This window comes from Xenopus laevis, chromosome 6L (genome assembly GCF_017654675.1).
Source record: "Xenopus laevis strain J_2021 chromosome 6L, Xenopus_laevis_v10.1, whole genome shotgun sequence".
NCBI classification, from domain to species: Eukaryota; Metazoa; Chordata; class Amphibia; order Anura; family Pipidae; genus Xenopus; species Xenopus laevis.
This window is the reverse complement of record NC_054381.1, coordinates 24,505,310-24,526,579: the sequence shown is the minus strand read 5'-3', so window position 1 is coordinate 24,526,579 and position 21,270 is coordinate 24,505,310. Positions and strand designations below refer to the sequence as shown.

The window sequence follows — 21,270 nt, the reverse complement described above, 5'->3', positions numbered from 1 at the left end:
TTCACCTAAATATATCAGTAAACCCTCAAGTAGTGCTGCTCTGAGTCCTCTGTCAAAATAAACACAGCATTTCTTTCCTTCTATTGTGTACACATGGGCTTCTGTATCAGACTTCCTGCCTTCAGCTTAAACCTCATTGCCCCGGGCGTGAGCATGCTCAGTTTGCTCCTCTCCCCCTCCCTCCCTTCTCTGCTGTAATCTGAGCCCAGAGCTATGGGTGAGCAGGGAGAGACTCAGGCAGGAAGTGATGACACACCAAGCTAATACTGCAGCTGCTATCCCAAACAAACAGAGAGCTTCTAGAACTGTTTACTCTGGTATGGTAAAGTATTCTTCAGAATAAATATAGCATTCTAGCTTGCACTATTGCACCTAATCTATTCGCCAATAAAATGCCTCTCCTTCTCCTTTAAAGCAACGTATTCTACAATTACTAAAAGGATATAAGCACAGGAGTCAGTTTTACTCTGAAATACAATATTTAATGCATTGATAACAAGGGTTAAGCAGTGCAGCATTAATGTTACACTATGGGGGGCATGTACAAGGCCTCTTTGATGGTCACATGCACAGTCTAAAGCAATAAGTGATTGGTGCAGGACTGTATGGGGTGCAGATTAATTAGACTTTACAACTTACAGAAAGAACCATTGCAAAATATGCGTCTGGTTTTGCTTTAAAACCTCTTAACTTCTCTAATATTATCATTCAAATGGTCATTTTGGGGAACATCAGAACAAACTTTTGGTCTAAAATCTGGGAAATCATGATGTAAAACCAGAGAAAGGCACCAACTGGAATGCATTATAAAGGTGGAACCACAAAAAAAAACCAGTGTGAAATGTGGAAAAACTTAAAATCGGGAGATGTAAAATTGGGGATTCACTGTATTTTTAATTGAGGTCCACTGCCCTGAGAGCCTGGACCATTGGCTTATAACATGAGCCCCCTAGGGCTTTGTTCTGCCAACAAAATAGTATGAAACCCATTATTTCTGAGGCTGGCACTATCAGAGAGCACTCTCTAGAAAAACAAAGGGAGATGCTTTCTTAAATTAAAGGGATCCTGTCATCAGAAAACATTTTATTTTCAAAACGCATCAGTTAATAGTGCAGAATTCTGCACTAAAATCCATTTCTCAAAAGAGCAAACAGATTTTTTTATATTCAATTTTGAAATCTGACATGAGGCTAGACATTTTGTCAATTTCCCAGCTGCCCCCAGTCATGTGACTTGTGCCTGCACTTTAGGAGAGAAATGCTTTCTGGCAGGCTGCTGTTTTTCCTTCTCAATGTAACTGAATGTGTCTCAGTGGACATGGGTTTTTACTATTGAGTGTTGTTCTTAGATCTACCAGGCAGCTGTTATCTTGTGTTATGGAGCTGCTATCTGGTTACCTTCCCATTGTTCTTTTGTTTGGCTGCTGGGGGGGGGGAGGGGGTGATATCACTCCAACTTGCAGTACAGCAGTAAAGAGTGATTGAAATTTATCAGAGCACAAGTCACATGACTGGGGGCAGCTGGGAAATTGACAATATGTCTAGCCCCATTTCAGATTTCAAAATTGAATCTAAAAAAAATCTGTTTTCTCTTTTGAGAAATGGATTTCAGTGCAGAATTCTGCTGGAACAGCACTATTAAAGTGGACCTGTCACCCAGACACAAAAATCTGTATAATAAAAGTCCTTTTCAAATTAAACATGAAATCCAATTTCTATTTTTTATTTAAGCATTCATAGCTGTTGTAAGCTCATTTAAAAATCTCAGCTGTCAATCAAATATTGTCTGCCCCTCCTCTATGCCCGTGGCATAGAGGCGGGGCAGACAATTACTTTCACTTTCAATTCAGCACTTCTTAGATGTCACTGCTCCTCACACATTCCCCCAGTTCTCTTTACCATATAACTGTGTGGCCAGGGCATGGGGATGGACATCAGGTCCCCCATTCTGGTGCACAAACAAGATTCTGAGATGATACAAGGCTTGTCTTAATAACAGTGTCCACAAAATGGCTGCTGCCTGCTTGCTGTAATTATGAATTCCCAGACTGATGGAAACAAGATTCAAATAATTTATATGGCGAAATTAAAGTTAATTTTCCTTGACTAATGCGATAAAATAGGATTTTGAATAATTTTTTTGGGTGACGGGTCCCCTTTTTAACTGATTCATTTTGAAAAAAATTTTTCCCATGACAGTATCCCTTTAAGGATACAAAAGTATATTTAAGTGCTCTTTAAATTGTCTAAGAAACCCTTCCTCTTTTTCCAAGGCAACATAACAGCTGAAATATACAAATCTGGCAATTAATATGTTTCATTCTGGTTTTAGGGGGAAACTGATACCATCCGATCTTGAAAGACGAATTATCGAAGCCAAACAAAATGTAAGTCCTTTGCTGGTTATTAATGTATAAAAACTAATGCTCACTGTAGTTCAGGCACCCGGACTTAAATAACAGAAAGCCTAAAGACATTTATAGGCAAGAAGAAAACCAGTTCAAAACAATAGATATGTTAATCTGCATTTCAGGACCACAATTTATCCATATCCATATCTCTGTGGCTTATTCTCACAAATATGGCGAGATATATATCGAGAGAGAGAGAGAGAGAAAAGGTGCACACCATAGCCAGTTCTTTCACCTGGGTGCCTGAACTAAGAAATAACATCTTGGACCTTTTTTATCAAGGCGGTCTTTTTTTCTGGATTTATGATGAACTCTATATATATATATATATATATATATATATATATATATATATATATATATATATATATATATATATATATATATATTCTAAATACATGGTGCTGATTTGCTGATATTTTTGGGATCATCCCAACATGGACTGACAACTGGCTTCCCCTAGTCACAGAAGCTGTGAATATTGTGGTTATTTTATTGAAGTTTTACCCTTAATCTTTTAATCTTTTCATTGTTTTGTTTTTATCCATAGCAATCTTAAACCATATCCAACAGAAAGAGCTTTACAAAAATAAAGAGATTAATCTTGCTCTTCCTAGAGGCTCGGGGGTTTAAGCCACTGTATATTTGGATGGCGATGAGAATAATTCTGCTAAACTCACAGAAATTCTGTGTCCAGCTGTATGGTTAGACTGGCTATAAGGTTGTCACTTCTATGGAGAGTAATATATATATATGTCTCTGTCTTAAATATATTGATAATGGGTTGAGTGCAGAGGAATCTTGTATTTGTCTATATATATATATATATATATATATATATATATATATATATATATATCATATGAAACTGCACTCAAAGCAGCAACGTAACTAGAGGGGGTCGGGCCCTGGCGCGGGACCTGCAGCCGGGCCCCCTGCCCCCTTCTGTACGCCCGGAATCCGCCCGGAATCACCCGAAGTCAGTGGCGCGCAGGCTGCCGGGGGGCCCTGAGGAGGTGTGGGCCCTGGCCCAATTGCACCCTCTGCTCCCCCGGTAGTTACGCCACTGACTCAAAGGTCTTTGCAAGGTGAAAACATTTTGGTTTCGGTTCATTATTGGTTAAATAAATTAACACTTTTTTTCACTTTGCAAAGACCTCTGAGTGCAGTTTCATATGGTGTTATATAGTTTTTTATTCTGGCACCCAAGCAATTAGCTTTTACAAACAGAGTACAAACTACATGCTGGTATGTGCAGTGGTATATGCCCATGATATTGAAACTGTAAAAGAATGGGTCCAGCACTCACGAAAATTGAAATGCTGTGCTACGGGGTTATTTATTAAAATCCGAATTTATCTAATTTATTTCTGAAATATACTCTGACTAAATTTGTCAATAAAATTTCCCGAAAATTTCCTTAGTGGGAAAAAAAAACTTTAACAAATCGTGAAAAATTCAGATCATACAAATCTTTCACATTTTCCTCCCGAAAAATCAGATTTTTTCAGATTTTTGCCCGAAAACCAAATCTTCGGATTATAGCACAAAACCAATCACAGATCAGGGTATCTTCAGGACTTCTCCCATTGACTTATATGCAACCTCAGCAGGTCTGAGAAGCCAGATTTTTGGATTCTGACTTTTTCCATCCTCGGGATATAGTAAATCCTTTTTTTCCACTAAAAATCCTGATTTTATGGTAAAACTACTCAAATTGTTTGTGTTTTTGGCATTCAGATAAATAACCCCCGTTGTGTTGAGACATACCAGAAATATACACAACATTTTTGTTGTTATATAGGAGTTGTATTACCCCATTGGATAAAGCCTTTTTGTGAGTGCTACTGGTGCATTGCCATAATTCCATTTTAAAAGAGATTATTGTACAGTATTTATGCCATGCATTCTGCAGCTCTGGCAATTATACTGCTGCTCATTTGTGTCCTGTGCTGTTGCTCTTTCCATTACAGGGCTATGTTCCATTCTTCGTTAGCGCCACTGCCGGAACTACAGTTTATGGAGCATTTGACCCCCTAATATCTATCGCCGACATCTGCAAAAAGTACCAGATTTGGATGCATGTAGATGTGAGTACTTCTGTCTGTACCTCACTGCTCTTCTATAAGGCGCTTACATTTTTTCTAGTTACATTTGGAAAGACTTCTACTGAAGCAGATATTTTTGTAAAGGTTCCTGACTGCCCCTAAACAATTTGGCATATTACATGCCATCTCTCAGAGGGATATCTTAACCTCAAATGTAAATTGTCTTGATGCACATTAGAAAATACACCATTAGAAATTGATTAGAAAATGATATATGTCTGTTAAAGGAAATATAAACCCACAAATTAGTGTAAAATTGTTCTTCTATAAAAGTGCTATTCTGAGCATTTCTGCAATTTACAGATGATTCTTCTCTGCTCTTTTGTTAACAGGCAACATCACTAGACTTTTTTCTGCTGCTTCTAAAATAGTCTTCTGACTTACAGGCCAGTCAGCAGACCTAAACAGCAGATGGCAGTGTTTCAATTTCATTCTATTGGCAGTGTAAACACTGATAATAGCTTGAAAACTAGAAAAAAATGATGAATGTAAATTCTAAAGTGCTTAGAAGAATGCTCTTGGCAAATTAATTAAGTGTTTTTGTTTCCTTAATCAAAAAAAAAGGCTAACCGCACACAAACAACAGAGCAGTTTGTGGGGTTCACGAAAGACAATTCTGTTTGATGAGTACCCAATCATAATTGATCTCTCATGTGGCCAAATATCTTCTTCTTTTAAGTATACCAGAGGTTCAGAGAAACGTCCAGGAACAATACAGTGAATGGTTAAAGGTGGCCCTACACACCCCGATACTGTATGCCCACATTGAAGTAGGTGATATCGGGCTGATCCGATCGTGGGCCCTAGGGCTCAACAATCGGATCAGAATGGAGGCCAAACGGGCGGTCACATCGCGGGACCGCATCAATGAAAAGATGCGGCCGTGATCGGACGGAATTTTTTAACCTGCCCGGTCGGCATCTGCCCGACTTTTGGCCAGATATCAATCGGGGACGCCCCACACGTGCCAATCAGGCCCGGATTTGTGGAAAGGCCACCTAGGCCCGGGCCTAGGGCGGTAGGATTTTAGGGGGGTGGCATGCTGCCCAACCACACCCACATTGGTTCAAAAACACTGGGGATGCGCTGGAGATAATACAATATTGCTCATTGCTCCTCTCCCCCTGAAGGGGACAGGGGAGAAGAACAGTAGTGGGCCTAGGGGCGCCCACTATATAAATCCGGCCCTGGTGCCAATAAACTGCCGACTTGGTCTGTCGGCAGCTTTTATGGGCCCATGTATGGGGGCCTTAAGGTTGTAATTTGTGTGTCAAAAGATGATGGGTTTCCATTGTTTAGTCCACTGCATTCTGCTCACCGGGAGCCAGTTATTTTTGTATTTTTCCCTTCTCAGGCTGCATGGGGCGGTGGATTACTGATGTCTAGGAAGCATCGATGGAAGCTTAATGGAGCTGACAGGTACAATCCATTAGTTTGTCAATGTGAAACAGATTTTGGTACATTAACCAAGAAAACTAGAATACATTATTAAAATGTGTACTTCTGTGGGGATTTTTCGGCAGAAAAGAACAGTTCATATATTAAGAATTATACATATGCACACACAGAGAACCTTGCAAACACTTTCTTTCCAGCAGAACTCAGAGAAACCCAGCAACGCTACGTCTAGGATTAACTTTCCACCACATTGGGTCAGCAGATTCTCCCTTCTATACACAGCCCATCCACCTGTCATTTTGACACTTCAAATAACCCTATGGGCCTTCATCCAAGCTTCTTTATACTGCTGTAGAATCCTACTCTACACTACAGAAGTCTTTGTCATGATCAACTAAGCACTACAACAAAAAAGGGGAAAGTTGTGCTCACCACTAATTTTCAAAACCATTAAGTGGGGGTGCAATGAGGCTGTGACTACAAAATCCATATAGACAAATACAAGAGGTCCTTTGTACTCACCCATTATCAATATATTAAGGACATTGCCCTGGAATTACTGACGTAGCCCTGTAATTACTGCCAACCTGGATATTGATGGTCATTCAAGGGTTCCCTCAATGGGCTGTATTAAAGGAGAACTAAAACCTAAAAATAAATATGTCTAGAAATGCCATATTGAACCAGCCTAAAGGTTCAGCATCTCTATAACAGTAAATATACGGGCCTTCAAAGTTGTCACATGAGTCTTCCATCTTGGATTTTGTTAGGAGTGTCAGTGACACACACATGCTCAGTGTGCTTTGAGCAGTTTGATGAGAAGCTAAGCTTAGGGGTCATCAAGCAAAAAATCAGGTTTACCTGTCATATAAGATGATACCTGTCATATAAGATAAATTTTGATTATAATTGTGCTTGTTTCTGAGCTGCCATGAACCAATGATCTGAATTTACCAATCATCCTTATATTGTGACATGTATATTCTATGTGTACTGTATATTGTGAGTCGATCCCTAACCTTAGTAACTATCAGAGCATGTGCAGTGAATCAGCAGAAAAGAAGATGGGGAGCTACTGGGGCATCTTTGGAGACACAGATCTTGTCGCTAAAGGGCTCTGGTTGCCTTGGGCTGGTACAGAAGCCCAAATCATAATGTACAACATTTCTGCCCTACTTCTTTATTTAAGCTTCAGTTCTCATTTCATAGTTGCAGCTGACTTGGGCTAAGTCAATCAGACTGCAATGCTGTTATTAATGCCAGACACCATTCCAACATAAATACAAGGGAAATAGTGTGCACTAACCATTGCATTTGTAAAGGTGTCTCTAACTAATTGCTATCTACTAAAGCCCTTCCCCATGTAGACTGTAAGCTCATTGGGTTAAAGGGATACTGTCATGGTAAAAAAAAAATTTCAAAAGACATTTTGTCAATTTTCCAGCTGCCCCCAGTCATGTGACTTGTGCCTGCACTTTAGGAGAGAAATGCTTTCTGGCAGGCTGCAGTTTTTCCTTCTCAATGTAACTGAATGTGTCTCAGTGGGACATGGGTTTTTACTATTGAGTGTTGTTCTTAGATCTACCAGGCAGCTGTTATCTTGTGTTAGGGAGCTGTTATCTGGTTACCTTCCCATTGTTCTTTTGTTTGGCTGCTGGGGGAAAAAGGGAGGGGAGTGCTATCACTCCAACTTGCAGTACAGCAGTAAAGAGTGATTGAAGTCTATCAAGTCACATGACTTGGGGCAGCTGGGACATTGACAATATGTCTAGCCCCATGTCAGATTTCAAAATTGAATATAAAAAAATCTGTTTGCTCTTTTGAGAAATGGATTTCAGTGCAGAATTCTGCTGGAGCAGCACTATTAACTGATTCATTTTGAAAAAAAAATGTTTTTCCCATGACAGTATCCCTTTAAGGTTCCCACTCCTGCAATATTTGGCCTATACTTTACTGTTATCACCACCTGTATGATTTTGATGATTTTGTTCTTTTTGTTCTATTTAGGTGGTATGTATGTTGCAGAATATATATAAACTTGCACACATAATGTTGGCGTTAAATATTCTGACACAATGCACAGAATTTTTTTTAGCAACATGTTTTATTCATAAATCTCTTTCAATTCCCCCCCCCCACCAAAATAAAGAAAGAAAAAAATATCCCATGAAATTACCCCTAATTTTTGTCTCACATTGTGATCATGGGTAAAAGGAGGTCACTGCCTCCCTTCTTGCTACATACAGGGGGACTTTGAAATCACTTAGCAGACAAATTATACATCATTATTGTTATTATGACCCAATTGCGGATGGTAATTGCCTTTACCTCTCAGGGATTAAAGCCAGAGAATTAGCCGAGAGAATTGAACCAGTGATTTGACACACACAGATGTTCAGGCAAGAGCTGCACATGCCTAAGATTTCCCAGCAAATTAAATGGCCGTGAAGTGACATTAGAGCTGCAGTTTCTGCTTTCTGATGTTAAGATGCAAAAGCCATCTGATCTGTAGAGCTTTGTAGTAGTTAGCCCTCCTATTGGGCAGCGTTAGGCAGCGCTATTATAGCCATTTTAGAGATCAAAAAACAATGGGACAGTGTAATAAAAATCTGAAATAGTAAATAAAACATATAAACATTTCCCGCTTACACATATAACTACAGGTATGAAACCCGTTATCCAGAAAGCTTAGAGTTATGGAAAGGCAGTCGTAATTTTTGATCCCAAATAAACTATAATTAATCCTTATTAGAAGCAAAACCAGCCTATTGGGTTTATTTAATCTTTACACGATTTTATAGTAGATTTAAGGTATAAAGATCCAAATTACAGAAAGATCATTACCTGGAAAATCCCAGGTCTCAAGCATTCTGGATAAGTGGTCCTATACCTGTACTAAGGTATTACGAAAATCAGCCACAAATTAAAAGAGCGTCAATGCTAAGTACTTTTGCAATTTACATGAATTTTTTTTCTTCTAGACTTCAAGATATTAGCGTTTTTTTAACTGCTACTCTACTAAGTTTGAAACAGCAGCACCACCAGCTTTTAATTTCGGCCCACAAGCAACCGTTGGCTGAAAATATATTTCCAGAGGAAGCTCTGGTTGCTCTGTTTAGAAAATCAAGTTAATGAGCAAAGATGAGTCCTGTGATGTTTCACTGGTCAGTTCTAAGCAGAACAACATCACATGACTATTCTTTTCTCAGGAAATAAATTTTCAGTCGCTGTAAGGTCAGTTGGCTAAAATTACCTGCAGGTGGTGCTGTTGTTTCAAGCTCATTATATTAGCCATTTAGAAACTGCAAATACAGGTATAGGACCTATTATCCAGCACTGGAATCAGCCAGTTAGAGCAAGGGAAATCTGTCAGTGACTCTCAGCATCATTGTCTATCCAGAAAATCTACGGCTATTGATTCTGAAAATGGAGCTAGATATTTTTAGAGCACTCTCCTGGTTTCACTGGCTATATATTGTATTATAACAATTGTCTTTAAGAAACTGTCTTTTTTGTTGTTGCTCAACAGACAATGAATGGAACCATTTAACTCTCAGAACCATTTGTTTTCAGGGCTAATTCTGTGACGTGGAATCCACACAAAATGATGGGCGTTCCACTCCAGTGCTCTGCATTGCTGGTCAGGGAAGAGGTAAATGCGTTTCCATTGTATTTATTTTATAGCTGACTGCTTGTGTATTTATGGCTTATTGTACAGAAGCCACGTGTATCTGGCAGCCTTCCAGAGGATGTCAAACTACAACTCCCAGCAGCCCAGAGAGTCTTCAGCTATTCAAACAAGAAGTAACACTCTCTGTTACATGTCTATAGAGAGAAAAAAGTGGTTGTTTCTGAATACTGCATGCTTCTGGGGGTATTTGTATTTATCTTTCAATCAACATCCAGACAAGTTAACTCCAATCTATTTGTCAGGAGTATCCCTGATTTAAGCCTCAGTCTCTCACAGTAACAGGTCTGTCTCTTGCTCTTGGAACCTGAAGCCAAATGGAGCCGCTCCATGAAAATGCACAAATTGTCACCCAAAGTTCTCCGCTATATACCGAACCAGTGGAGCAGAGAGCACAGAAGGGCGGGATCCAGGAAAAAGGACAGGCTGGGATGGAATAAGGGTGGGGCTAAGCGCATGGCAGGTGTGGCCAAGATGTCCCCAATTCACAGATCACGTGGCAGAAATTACATATTTCCTTGTATGTTACATATATTCTCAGTGGGTATGCAGAGGTTCTACATATATAATATTTGAGATAAATGATATATGCACTAGTGATCTGCGGGCCATGAAAAACTCAACCCACATCCGACCCTAACCTGCAAAACCTTAACCCACACCCGACCCTAACGTACAAAAAGTTGCTATAGTAGGATCACACCCAACCCTTACACTCATCATCTTGCTCTTTATGTTACTTCTGTGTGTGACTCTGGTTCCACGACGGGGAATCTTTGGGAGCAGCTGAGGAGAGTACTTCCCCTGTCTACCCTGCACCCAACCCTAACCCACAGTGATTGGCAAAATTCCAACCCAAACCTGCCCAACTGGTGGTCAACTCGTGTCTGACCTGCACCCAACCCTAATCTGCAATGGTTGACCAAATTCCTACCCAAACTCACCCAGTTGGTGGTCAAGCCATGGGTCACTGTCAGGCCTGGTTTTGTGGAAAGGCCACCAAGGCCTGGGCCTAGGGCAGCAGGATTTTAGGGGTGCAACATGCTGTCCAACCACATCCACATTGGTTCAGAAACACTGGGGATGAGTGAGAAATACAATAGTTTTTTTATAATTTCCTGTGTGTCAATCCCCAGTGCTCCAGACCTGATGAGGAAAATTTGCATATGTGCATGAATAAAGGAGAGGAGATGGGGCGATGAACGGCAGCAGGCCTAGTCACTGTGGGTTTGGGGTCAACCCGCACATCACTAATATGCTCATTAATTATCTCTTTGAATGAATTTAATATGGGTTTTTGGAATCTGCTATAGTTTTAGAAACCCATCCATTAGTGAAAACAGATGGCACATTTGCAGATTGCACTTAAGTGAATGTATTAAAGCTTCTTGCTGAGAAAGTCATAGGGGTAATTTATTAAATGCAGGATAGGGTGCAAAGTGCTACAAATAGGTGCAAACTGCTCTGTTTTTTGCTTACTTGCTCCCTGCCTCAAACCTTGAAAAAATGACTGCAGCTCTCTGCATTCCAAAATGAAGTATGGGTTTGGCAGGTGATAAGGACCAGGCTGAATTTGGTACTGGGCATTTCCCATTCAGCACTAGGAGCAGAGCACATCCAGTCCTCGGAGGTATGGACACAAGCGCTTTTAGAATGAGCACAAAGTACTCTAAGGGGCTCACATTTGTCTAATTAAGAACCTGTAATTAGGAAATGCTAATTTATGTTCAGTTTTATGCAATGTTTTTCTGTTTATGACATTTATTATTTTCTACTGATAAACTTGACTTGATATAGTGCATCCAGACCAACAGCCAATGGTCATTTCACTAAACTTCCATTTGCATAGAATGAATTGCCCTTGTCGACTTTTTTGGCAACAAATAGATTGGAACACATGTTTTGTTGTCTTAGGAATACTGTAGTTAATGATGATTCTATTGAGGTTCAAGTAACAACGCCAACAGCTGTTTGAGAAACAAATTTGCTTTTATTCATAGTCAGAGGTTTGGTACCGATGATGGAGGTCAGTCCTGGAGAGGGTCATAACTCCAATCCCAAAGGTGTTCAGTTGGGATGAAGTCAGGACTCTCTAAAGACCAGTCTAGTTCTCCATTACCATTTCAGTAAGCCCATTCTGTACCTGTCCCCAGTCCTCCACTCACCATCCACTCACCCACTGCCAGCCCCTCCCCCCATGTGCACACAGTTCTTATACTTAGGTTGCAAAGGGAGAGGGCAGACATGTATTGGGTCTGGGTCGGCGGAGTCCAACGAGTTTTTTCGCTGTGTCCAACCAGCCTAGTCCAACCCTGTCTTAATGGACTTATTTGCGTCTTTTCATTTGATATCTTATGATAAGAGTGCTGAAATACCTTAGTTACTGGAATTTGTGTTTCTTTATTGACAAAAATTGCTTTGCTGTAGAAAGATGTACACAAACTACAAGTAAGTGTACTTGAGCAGCAAAGTGCTTTTTAGATTATGAAACCATTTCACTTTGATGAATACAGAGTCTTTTTGGCTAGAAAGAAGCAATCATTTATACGAACTGCCCTTCGCTGGAATAATAATGGTAAGAATTTCTCTGTTTTTTTTTGTTTAGGGGCTGATGCAGAACTGCAACCAGATGCATGCATCCTACCTCTTCCAGCAAGACAAACACTATGACCTTTCCTATGACACGGGAGACAAGGCTTTGCAGTGCGGACGCCATGTTGATATTTTCAAGTTGTGGCTAATGTGGAGAGCCAAAGTAAGAGATAATTGCATGCTGTGTTCCATTCATAATGTGAATATAATTAGCTTGCTTTCACGGAGCGCTCATTCATCCAGCCTGCAATGTGCAGCCACGTAAATACTCAAATCTTTAATTATGCTGAAATGACTAATAGCATCAGTATTTCCCTTTTACCTTCTTTTATTGGCCTTTAATTTTACATATTTGCCTGCTTTTAGGCAATTTGTTCAAATTCATATCGCATAGGCAAACGCTGTGCCCTATATCCAGTAACTAATAGAAATGCTGCAACTGAAAATAATGGCATTTTAAAAATAGCCCCGGGTGTATACAGTAGAGGCAAGCACTCAGCGCTATAGTTCAGTGTAGATGGGTGCCAAAGTATGCTGACCCTAGCAAGTGCCTAATACAGCAGAGAAATGTTGCATTAATCATATTTCTTTCTGTAGGATTTAGTTAGCTCTAGTATGCTGGCTGCCTGTACACAAATTTTTTCGGGGAAATTAGCTATCGTAGGCAGGCAAGCAGAGGATCAGAAGCATAAAGACAGGGACACCACAGATTTATTTAGGAAAACTCTTTCAGCATAAAGTCAATGGCAGACAGGAATATAGTTCATCTGTTTTTTCCCCCACACTGGGGTTCTCACCATACAGGTAGGTTTCCACACTCAGGCTTCTCCCTTTTACTCTCCCCTCCAGGGATTCAAACTAGGGATGCACTGAATCCAGGACTCGGTTCGGGATTCAGCCTTTTTCAGCATGATTCGCCAAACCGAATCATATGCAAATTAGGGGCTGGGAGGGAAATCTATGACTTTATGTCTATATATACAGGTATAGGATCCCTTATCCAGAAACTCGATATCCAGAAAGCTCTTAATTACGGAATGGCTGTCTCCCATAGACTCCATTTTATCCAAATAATCCAAATTTTTAAAAATGATTTGCTTTTTCTCTTTAATAATAAAACAGTAGCTTGTTCTTGATCCCAACTAAGATATAATTAATCCTTATTGGAAGCAAAACCAGTTTATTGGGTTTATTTAGGGGCCGATTCACTAACTTCGAGTGAAGGATTCGAAGTAAAAAAACTTCGAATTTCGAAGTGTTTTTTGGGCTACTTCGACCATCGAATGGGCTACTTCGACCTTCGACTACGACTACGACTTCGAATCGAAGGATTCAAACTAAAAATCGTTCGACTATTCGACCATTCGATAGTCGAAGTACTGTCTCTTTAAAAAAAACTTTGACCCCCTAGTTCTCCATCTAAAACCTACCGAACTCAATGTTAGCCTATGGGGAAGGTCCCCATAGGCTTTCCTAAGTTTTTGTGATCGAAAGATATTCCTTCGATCGTTGGATTAAAATCCTTTGAATCGAACGATTCGGAGGATTTAATCGTTCGATCGAAGGAATAATCCTTCGATCGTTCGATCGTACTATCTGCGCTAAATCCTTCGATTTCGATATTCGAAGTCGAAGGATTTTAATTCCCAGTCGAATATCGAGGGTTAATTAACCCTCGATATTCGACCCTTGGTGAATCGGCCCCTTAATGTTTAAATGAATTTCTAGTAGACTTAACGCAAGAAGACCCAAATTACGGAAAGATCCGTTATCCGGAAAACCCCAGGTCCTGAGCATTCTGGATAACAGGTCCCATATACGCACCACCCACTATTATGAAAGAGGCATCACATGCCAGAACTGGTTTGTCATTAATTGGTCAAGAACAACAAGGGCCAGCAATTCCATAAAGCAAACTCAACAATCTGCTGGCAGCCAGTCAGCAATTTGGACATCTATGTTTGTGGCTTATTGAACAAAAATATGATAAAATGGCCTAGGGGTCTACTTTAGTGTCATTCCACCAAATGATTGGTAGGGCTAAAGCATTGTCCTTTAACATTCTTCTATATGGTGTTGGCCATTAAAAAAATAAGGGGCACCAATTCTTGGACCAAACACTTGGGGGCATAATATATTTATTTCTTTATAATTAGTTTGTAATATGTATTATTGACAACTATTCACAAAGCAAAAACAAATGAATACAAAAAGAGAGGTATGAACAGAAAACATCATTTATTCACGAGGAAATTGTTTTCTTTTTAGGGGACGACTGGATTTGAAGCTCATATTGATAAATGTCTGGAGCTGTCAGAATATTTGTATAATATAATAAAGAATAGAGAAGGCTATGAAATGGTGATCGAGGGAAAGGTAAGTAATTAAAAATAGTTTGTTTAACACATTCTGTAGAAATCATACCCCAAGTGAATGCCATATTGTATATATGTATAAAGAAAGAATTGTTCAGTGTACCTTCCTAAAAAAGCATTACGTTTTCCGAACGAAAGAGGTGTGATTACCAAAATAATGTGTTATAGAAATGAAAAGAAGTAAAACCCCTCTCTATTCAATTGACCACCAATTAAAGAAAATTCAAGTATTAGTGCAGCAGTGTCAGAGTTTATTAACAGTTTCGTTAACGGTTACTAACCCAGTGTTGCTTCAATTATTGGGCAGCCATTGCTGGGTTACCCAATAAAGTGCTATGTGCTAGGTGCTAATAATTCATCAGTAATTAAAAATCATGTAACAGGATTAATTAATATTGTGCTATAAAGTGCTAGTGCTTCAAATGAAATTAAGAAGTTAACTTAAATAACCAGGATTAAATTGACCCAGGTGAGATTAAAGTTAATTCATTATTATATATCACACATTAAAATCCATTCATTATAGAAGATTGTAAATAACTGATTAACTGTTAAAAAGTAAACTTTACTAAATTCATTAAAATTGCTGCAAATCAATTAAGGTAATCTTTGAAGACTGCATAAAAATTGGTGAGTAATAATTAATCCATACACCCCCGTTAAAGTTATAGGGTGTTAAAAAACGTTTGCATAAAATTATTCAAAGGAGACCAGCATTGAAAGAGAAAGGAGGAATAGGAAAATTGTTAGAGGTGGAGAAGTCCCAAGTTCTAGCTGCCTGTATTTTTCTAAGTCTGGGACCCCACACGGAGGAGAAAGTAGGTCACTGGGGACTGTAGTCTCAATTTTACCTTGCTATCTTATAATTCGGAGAGCTAATCTTCCCTATAAAACTACAAATCCCACAGTGCCATTGGATAACAGGTAAGATTATAAAAGAAGAATCAATGCGGTCGTAAAGGTTTAAAATCAATAGGAAATTATTTTGCAATAGTAAAAATAAGGAAAGCGCCCAGGAGACTTCACAAAAAGCGCTTCCCAGTGTGCCAACACGTGTTTCGCCTGCTGGCTTTGTCAAGGCAAAATCTTGATTTTATTGAGTTTTATAGGGAAGATTAGCTCTCCGAATTATAAGATAGCAAGGTAAAATTGAGACTACAGTCCCCAGTGACCTACTTTCTCCTCCGTGTGGGGTCCCAGACTTAGAAAAATACAGGCAGCTAGAACTTGGGACTTCTCCACCTCTAACAATTTTCCTATTCCTCCTTTCTCTTTCAATGCTGGTCTCCTTTGAATAATTTTATGCAAACGTTTTTTAACACCCTATAACTTTAACGGGGGTGTATGGATTAATTATTACTCACCAATTTTTATGCAGTCTTCAAAGATTACCTTAATTGATTTGCAGCAATTTTAATGAATTTAGTAAAGTTTACTTTTTAACAGTTAATCAGTTATTTACAATCTTCTATAATGAATGGATTTTAATGTGTGATATATAATAATGAATTAACTTTAATCTCACCTGGGTCAATTTAATCCTGGTTATTTAAGTTAACTTCTTAATTTCATTTGAAGCACTAGCACTTTATAGCACAATATTAATTAATCCTGTTACATGATTTTTAATTGCTGATGAATTATTAGCACCTAGCACATAGCACTTTATTGGGTAACCCAGCAATGGCTGCCCAATAATTGAAGCAACACTGGGTTAGTAACCGTTAACGAAACTGTTAATAAACTCTGACACTGCTGCACTAATACTTGAATTTTCTTTAATTGGTGGTCAATTGAATAGAGAGGGGTTTTACTTCTTTTCATTTATATTGTATATATGTATAACTTTATTAAAGGCGTTGTTCACCTTTCTGTTAACTTTTAATATGATGTAGAGTCAATTTGCAATTGGTTTTAATTTTTTAATATTTGTGGGGGGTTTTTTTTTTTTAGATGTTTTTGGTTTTTACTCAGCACCTATCCAGTTTGCAATTTCAACAATCTGGTTGCTAGGGTTCACATTCCACTAGCAACCATGCATTGATTTGAATAAGAGACTGGAATATGATTAGGAGAGGTCTGAATAGAAAGATGAATAATAAAAAGTAGCAATAACAATACAATTGGAGCCTTACAGAGCATTTTTAGATGGGATCAGAGACCCCCCATTTGAAAGTTGGAAAGCATTAGAAAAAGAAGGCAAATAATTCAAAAACTACAAAAAATAAATAATGAAAACGAATTGATAAGTTGCTTTGAATTAGCCATTCTATAATATACTAAAAGTTAACTTGAAGGTGAACCAACCCTTATAGCACTACTAGAATAAGTATTATAATAAGAAAGTAAGCATAAATATAGCAATATTATATTATATATATATATTATACAAAGATTAAGGGGGTTATTTATCGAGCTCCTAATTTATCTCAGTATTTCTAAGATAAAAAAATTTGAGCAACTCCTGAATGGACCTTATTAATCATTCAAAAAAATAGATTTGGGGCAAAAGTTTTCAGACTTCTCCACAAAAACCACAAATTTTTAATGGTTTTCTGAGTTTTTGGCCCAAAATCCTTGAAATCATTGGATATTGGTACTGACAGCAGTGAAGACACTGGGACTTTCCCCATTGACTAATACAGGAACCGGAGGGCTTTGAGATGCCGGGTTTTCGGATTCTGAGTTTTCATACCATCTAAAAATGTGGGGTTTTTTTAAAGTCCGAAAAATTTTAATTTTTTGGATTTGGGTATTCGGAGCGTAATAAATAACCCCATAAGTGTTAGAGACAGTAGGAAGGAGGTGTCTAGGTAGGTGTCTAGGTACACTCCCTTTAATAAAATTCCTTTTTTAGTTCCTCTGCCATAGTATTTATTTAAACCCACTATACCTAAGCACTGAAGTGGGTATTTACGCGTTACATTATAGTGTCCTGGAATTTCAGGAACCGGAGACCATGTTACGAATGGTGTCCCAAACCCAAAACAAACACCAAGGTCCATAGCTCCACTCACACTTCCGTCTATAACAACCGATTTTCACTTCAGAAGGAGCCCTCCGCTAATCAGATGCAATCAGGTCTTATAGTGAGAGGACCAGAGAGAGAGAGGTCAGAGCAGGCAAGGGAACCAAACATTTAAAGAAAGAATGGGAAAACAGGAGCATAGTCATGAAACAAGCCGGGCCATTAACAAACGGACAGCGAAGTACATGATCAGACGAGAAGAGCGTAATCAAAGCAGCAATATTGCAGGACCGAGACAGGATCAAAGAGAGTAGTCAATAAATGGGCAAAGGTCAGGACAGGCCGCAAACTAGACAAGGTACGGGACAGGCAGGGTCATGAACAGATCAGAAACACTAGAAATAGCATCCAGGAACTATTGAAAAGAGACCTACGTTGGGCAATAGTATTTGAATGAGGTCCCTTTATATATTTGAATTTTTGCGTCAAATGTGATGACGTCAGACGCAGACATGCGTAAAAAAACGGAAGCGGGCGCAGGCATGCCTCAATTGCATTTTGACATGGAAGAGAACGGACGTGGCGGGCATCCCCGCTGGCCCCCTAGAACACCAGGTATTCTTACAGACCACTTGAGCACAAGCTTTGTGGATTCTATACTCACAAAGAGTCAGAACCCTGAACAAATCACAGGGCTTTTATAAACTTTTAAAAGAGAGAGTATAGCGATAACTTTCAACAGCACAGAAAAACACAGAAGAACTGCTCATATCCAAACAGGTGGCTCTGCTCTCAAGGCCAGGGTACTAATGACCAAGGCTAGCCTGAGAACAGAATCCATCCAAGTCAGGGGGCTCTACAAGGAAAACTGCGTACACAGAATTTTATTCTCTTTCAATAAAAAAATACTTACCTTTTTTTGTCCCTTTACAAGGTTGTTGCTTTCCATGTGCTACAGAAGAATTCACAGAGATCCAACAATAAAAAGAAAAACGCTCTGCCCTGTAGATTCCCTTTGGCCTGACAACCTTTAGAGGAATGGAAATCTTTCACATTTCTTTATTAAGCTTTTTGAACACAACTACTGCGAAAACATTAAAAAAACATGTGTTTTCAGAAATAACCATTAATTATAGCCACATGATTATTGTAGTCTAATTCCTGTGTTATGTTCCAGACTGAACTAAATTCACCAGGGTATTACTCAAGTCTAATTTATATAATTCCTGTATTTCCATAGCCCCAGCACACAAATGTATGTTTCTGGTATGTACCACCAAGTTTACGCAACATGGAAGACAATGAAGAAAAAATGAATCGGCTTAGTAAGGTAATTTGTTTTGGCTGTTTTGTGAATGAGTTCTGCAGTGATGGCACTGAAATAAATATCAGCAAGAACTTTCCATTGACAAGGGGATTATATGATGCTACACTGTTGTTAGCATTAATGCTACTAGAAGATACATACAGGTATGGGACCTGTTATCCAGAATGCTTGGGACCTAGGGTTTTCCAGATAAGGGGTCTTTCTGTAATTTGGATTTCCATACATTAATTCTACTAAAAATAATTAAAACATTAAATAACCGCAATAGGCTGGTTTTGCTTCCAATAAGGATCAATTATATCTTAGTTTAGATCGAGTACAAGCTACTGTTTTATTATTACAGAGGAAAAGGAAATCATTTTAAAAAATGTGAATGAAATTGAGCTTATGGGAGATGGCCATTCCATAATTCGGAGCTCTCTGGATAACAGGTTTCCAGATAAGGGATCCCATACCTGTTCAATATTTTACAATAATGAGGGAGAACAACTTCAGAAACCTAGAGACGTTAGGTCCTATAGTTACACAGTTGACTTTAATCTAAATATATTCAAATCTCAAAATATTCTAGGCCCCAATGATTAGCCTATGATATATAACGTATACACAACTGTATTCTATTATAATACACAAGAGCCATACTGTATCTTAAAGGAGAAGTAAAGGTTAAAAGTAAGTAAGCTTTATCAGAAAGGTCTATATAAATATACCAGTAAACCCTCAAAGTAAAGCTGCTCTGAGTCCTCTGTCAAAAGAAACACAACATTTATTTATTTTTATTGTGTACACATGGGCTTCATCAGACTTCCTGTTTTCAGCATAAACTTCCAGGGCAGGGCTTGAGCATGCTCAGTTTGCTCCTCTCCCCCTCCCTCCTCCCATCCCTGCTGTAATCTGAGCTCAGAGCTGTATGTGAGCAGGGAGAGACTCAGGCAGGAAGGGATGTCACATCAAGCTTAAATGGCAGCTTCTAGCCTAAACAAACAGAGACAGTGTCTAGAGCTGTTTACGGCTATGGTAAAGCATTTTGCAGAATAAAAATAGTGTTCTAACTTGCACTATTGTGGCTCATCTGTTGGCAATAAACTGGCTTGGACCTTTCCTTCTCCTTTAATAAATGGTGCTTGGTGATGTCATCAGTTGTAATCCCCGCTCTGTGATGCAATTGATGTCACGACTCAACAGAACTTGTGTATTGCAAAAAAATAATGTACCCCCTGTTGTAAATAATGAGGATATTACAAGTCATCTTGCAGTTCCATGATCTTACAGCAAATGTGCCTGTTTATAGGTTGCCCCTACCATCAAAGCCAGGATGATGGAGTACGGAACCACCATGGTCAGCTATCAGCCACACGGAGACAAAGGGAATTTTTTCCGCATGGTTATCTCCAACCCAGCTGCAGCCCATCAAGACATTGACTTCCTGATTGAAGAAATTGAGCGCCTTGGGCAAGATTTATAAAATGTTCCTTAGGCCACCTCCAAGTCTATAGGTAGACGACGGAGTTCTTTCAACTGTGTGAATGTATTTGTAGTGTGTTCCAACTAGTAATTCTATATTGTGTCGTAGCAACCTGAATATAGTTTTATTTGAGAAGCATTGCTCCTGTGATGGTCTTGCATTTTAGGTTATCCATTTATTGGCCGTAGGTTTGAATCATTGAATCATCTAGATAATCTATAATTTAAGTAGTGTTACACAGATTTACTGCTGAAGTACCTTATATGAATGTGCCAAATGTATCAAAACCGTAGACTTTAAAGAATACTTCACGGGGGCAATACAATTTCAAGATAAAAAAAAAAAAAATGCCATATTTGCTGACTGTAAAATTGCATTGCCTTTCTTAGTATTTAGATGGGATTTCTAATTTACATTTGATATGTTTCAGACATATAATTTTACTAAAGAGATTATATATATATCTATATCAATATATTGACTGAAGATATCCTATTTTGTAAAGTATAGATTTTATTTTGTATCAGTTCTGTACCTGTTCTACAAAGAAATTGAAAGGCATACGAGGAAGCGAGAGGGGTGATTAATATCCTACCATGAACAATGAAAGCATAAAACCCGGAGAAGGGTCAATGGGTTGAGGCTGCACATATATTATTATCTGTCTTAGATGCACATTCAGGAATCCTCAGTGACAATAAGGCTTATGTGATTTGCCGTTGTGAGTTCCAGCAAGAATATTGCATTTATTGAACACTAGGTAAATTTGTACCTGGGCAGTATTCCATGGAAACCAATCATATATTTGTCTTCATTGTTCTACCTGCGTGTGACTGAAAATAAGTTATTGGTCATTATGAGTTACTGTCAAGGACTCTAGATGCAAATGTGCCCATTGTTGATAAATCAGCCCTATACCAATTTCTTCCGAATATCTCT

The 21,270-nt window shown here is 38.7% G+C and overlaps 1 protein-coding gene across 2 annotated transcripts in view; it reads left to right on the top strand.

Annotated features, from left to right (window-relative positions):
- gad2.L (glutamate decarboxylase 2 L homeolog) overlaps window positions 1-20,878 on the top strand; it is a 56,451-nt gene extending 35,573 nt beyond the window's left edge. For both annotated transcript variants that reach the window (XM_041565851.1, XM_041565850.1), the window contains 8 exons: window positions 2,332-2,386; window positions 4,384-4,500; window positions 5,873-5,937; window positions 9,490-9,568; window positions 12,210-12,359; window positions 14,465-14,572; window positions 18,780-18,869; window positions 20,158-20,878. In XM_041565851.1, coding sequence (XP_041421785.1) covers window positions 2,332-2,386; window positions 4,384-4,500; window positions 5,873-5,937; window positions 9,490-9,568; window positions 12,210-12,359; window positions 14,465-14,572; window positions 18,780-18,869; window positions 20,158-20,331 — 838 coding nt within the window. In that variant the 3' untranslated portion in view covers window positions 20,332-20,878. The remainder of the gene's footprint in view (window positions 1-2,331; window positions 2,387-4,383; window positions 4,501-5,872; window positions 5,938-9,489; window positions 9,569-12,209; window positions 12,360-14,464; window positions 14,573-18,779; window positions 18,870-20,157) is intronic.
- The last annotated feature ends 392 nt before the right edge of the window (window positions 20,879-21,270 follow it).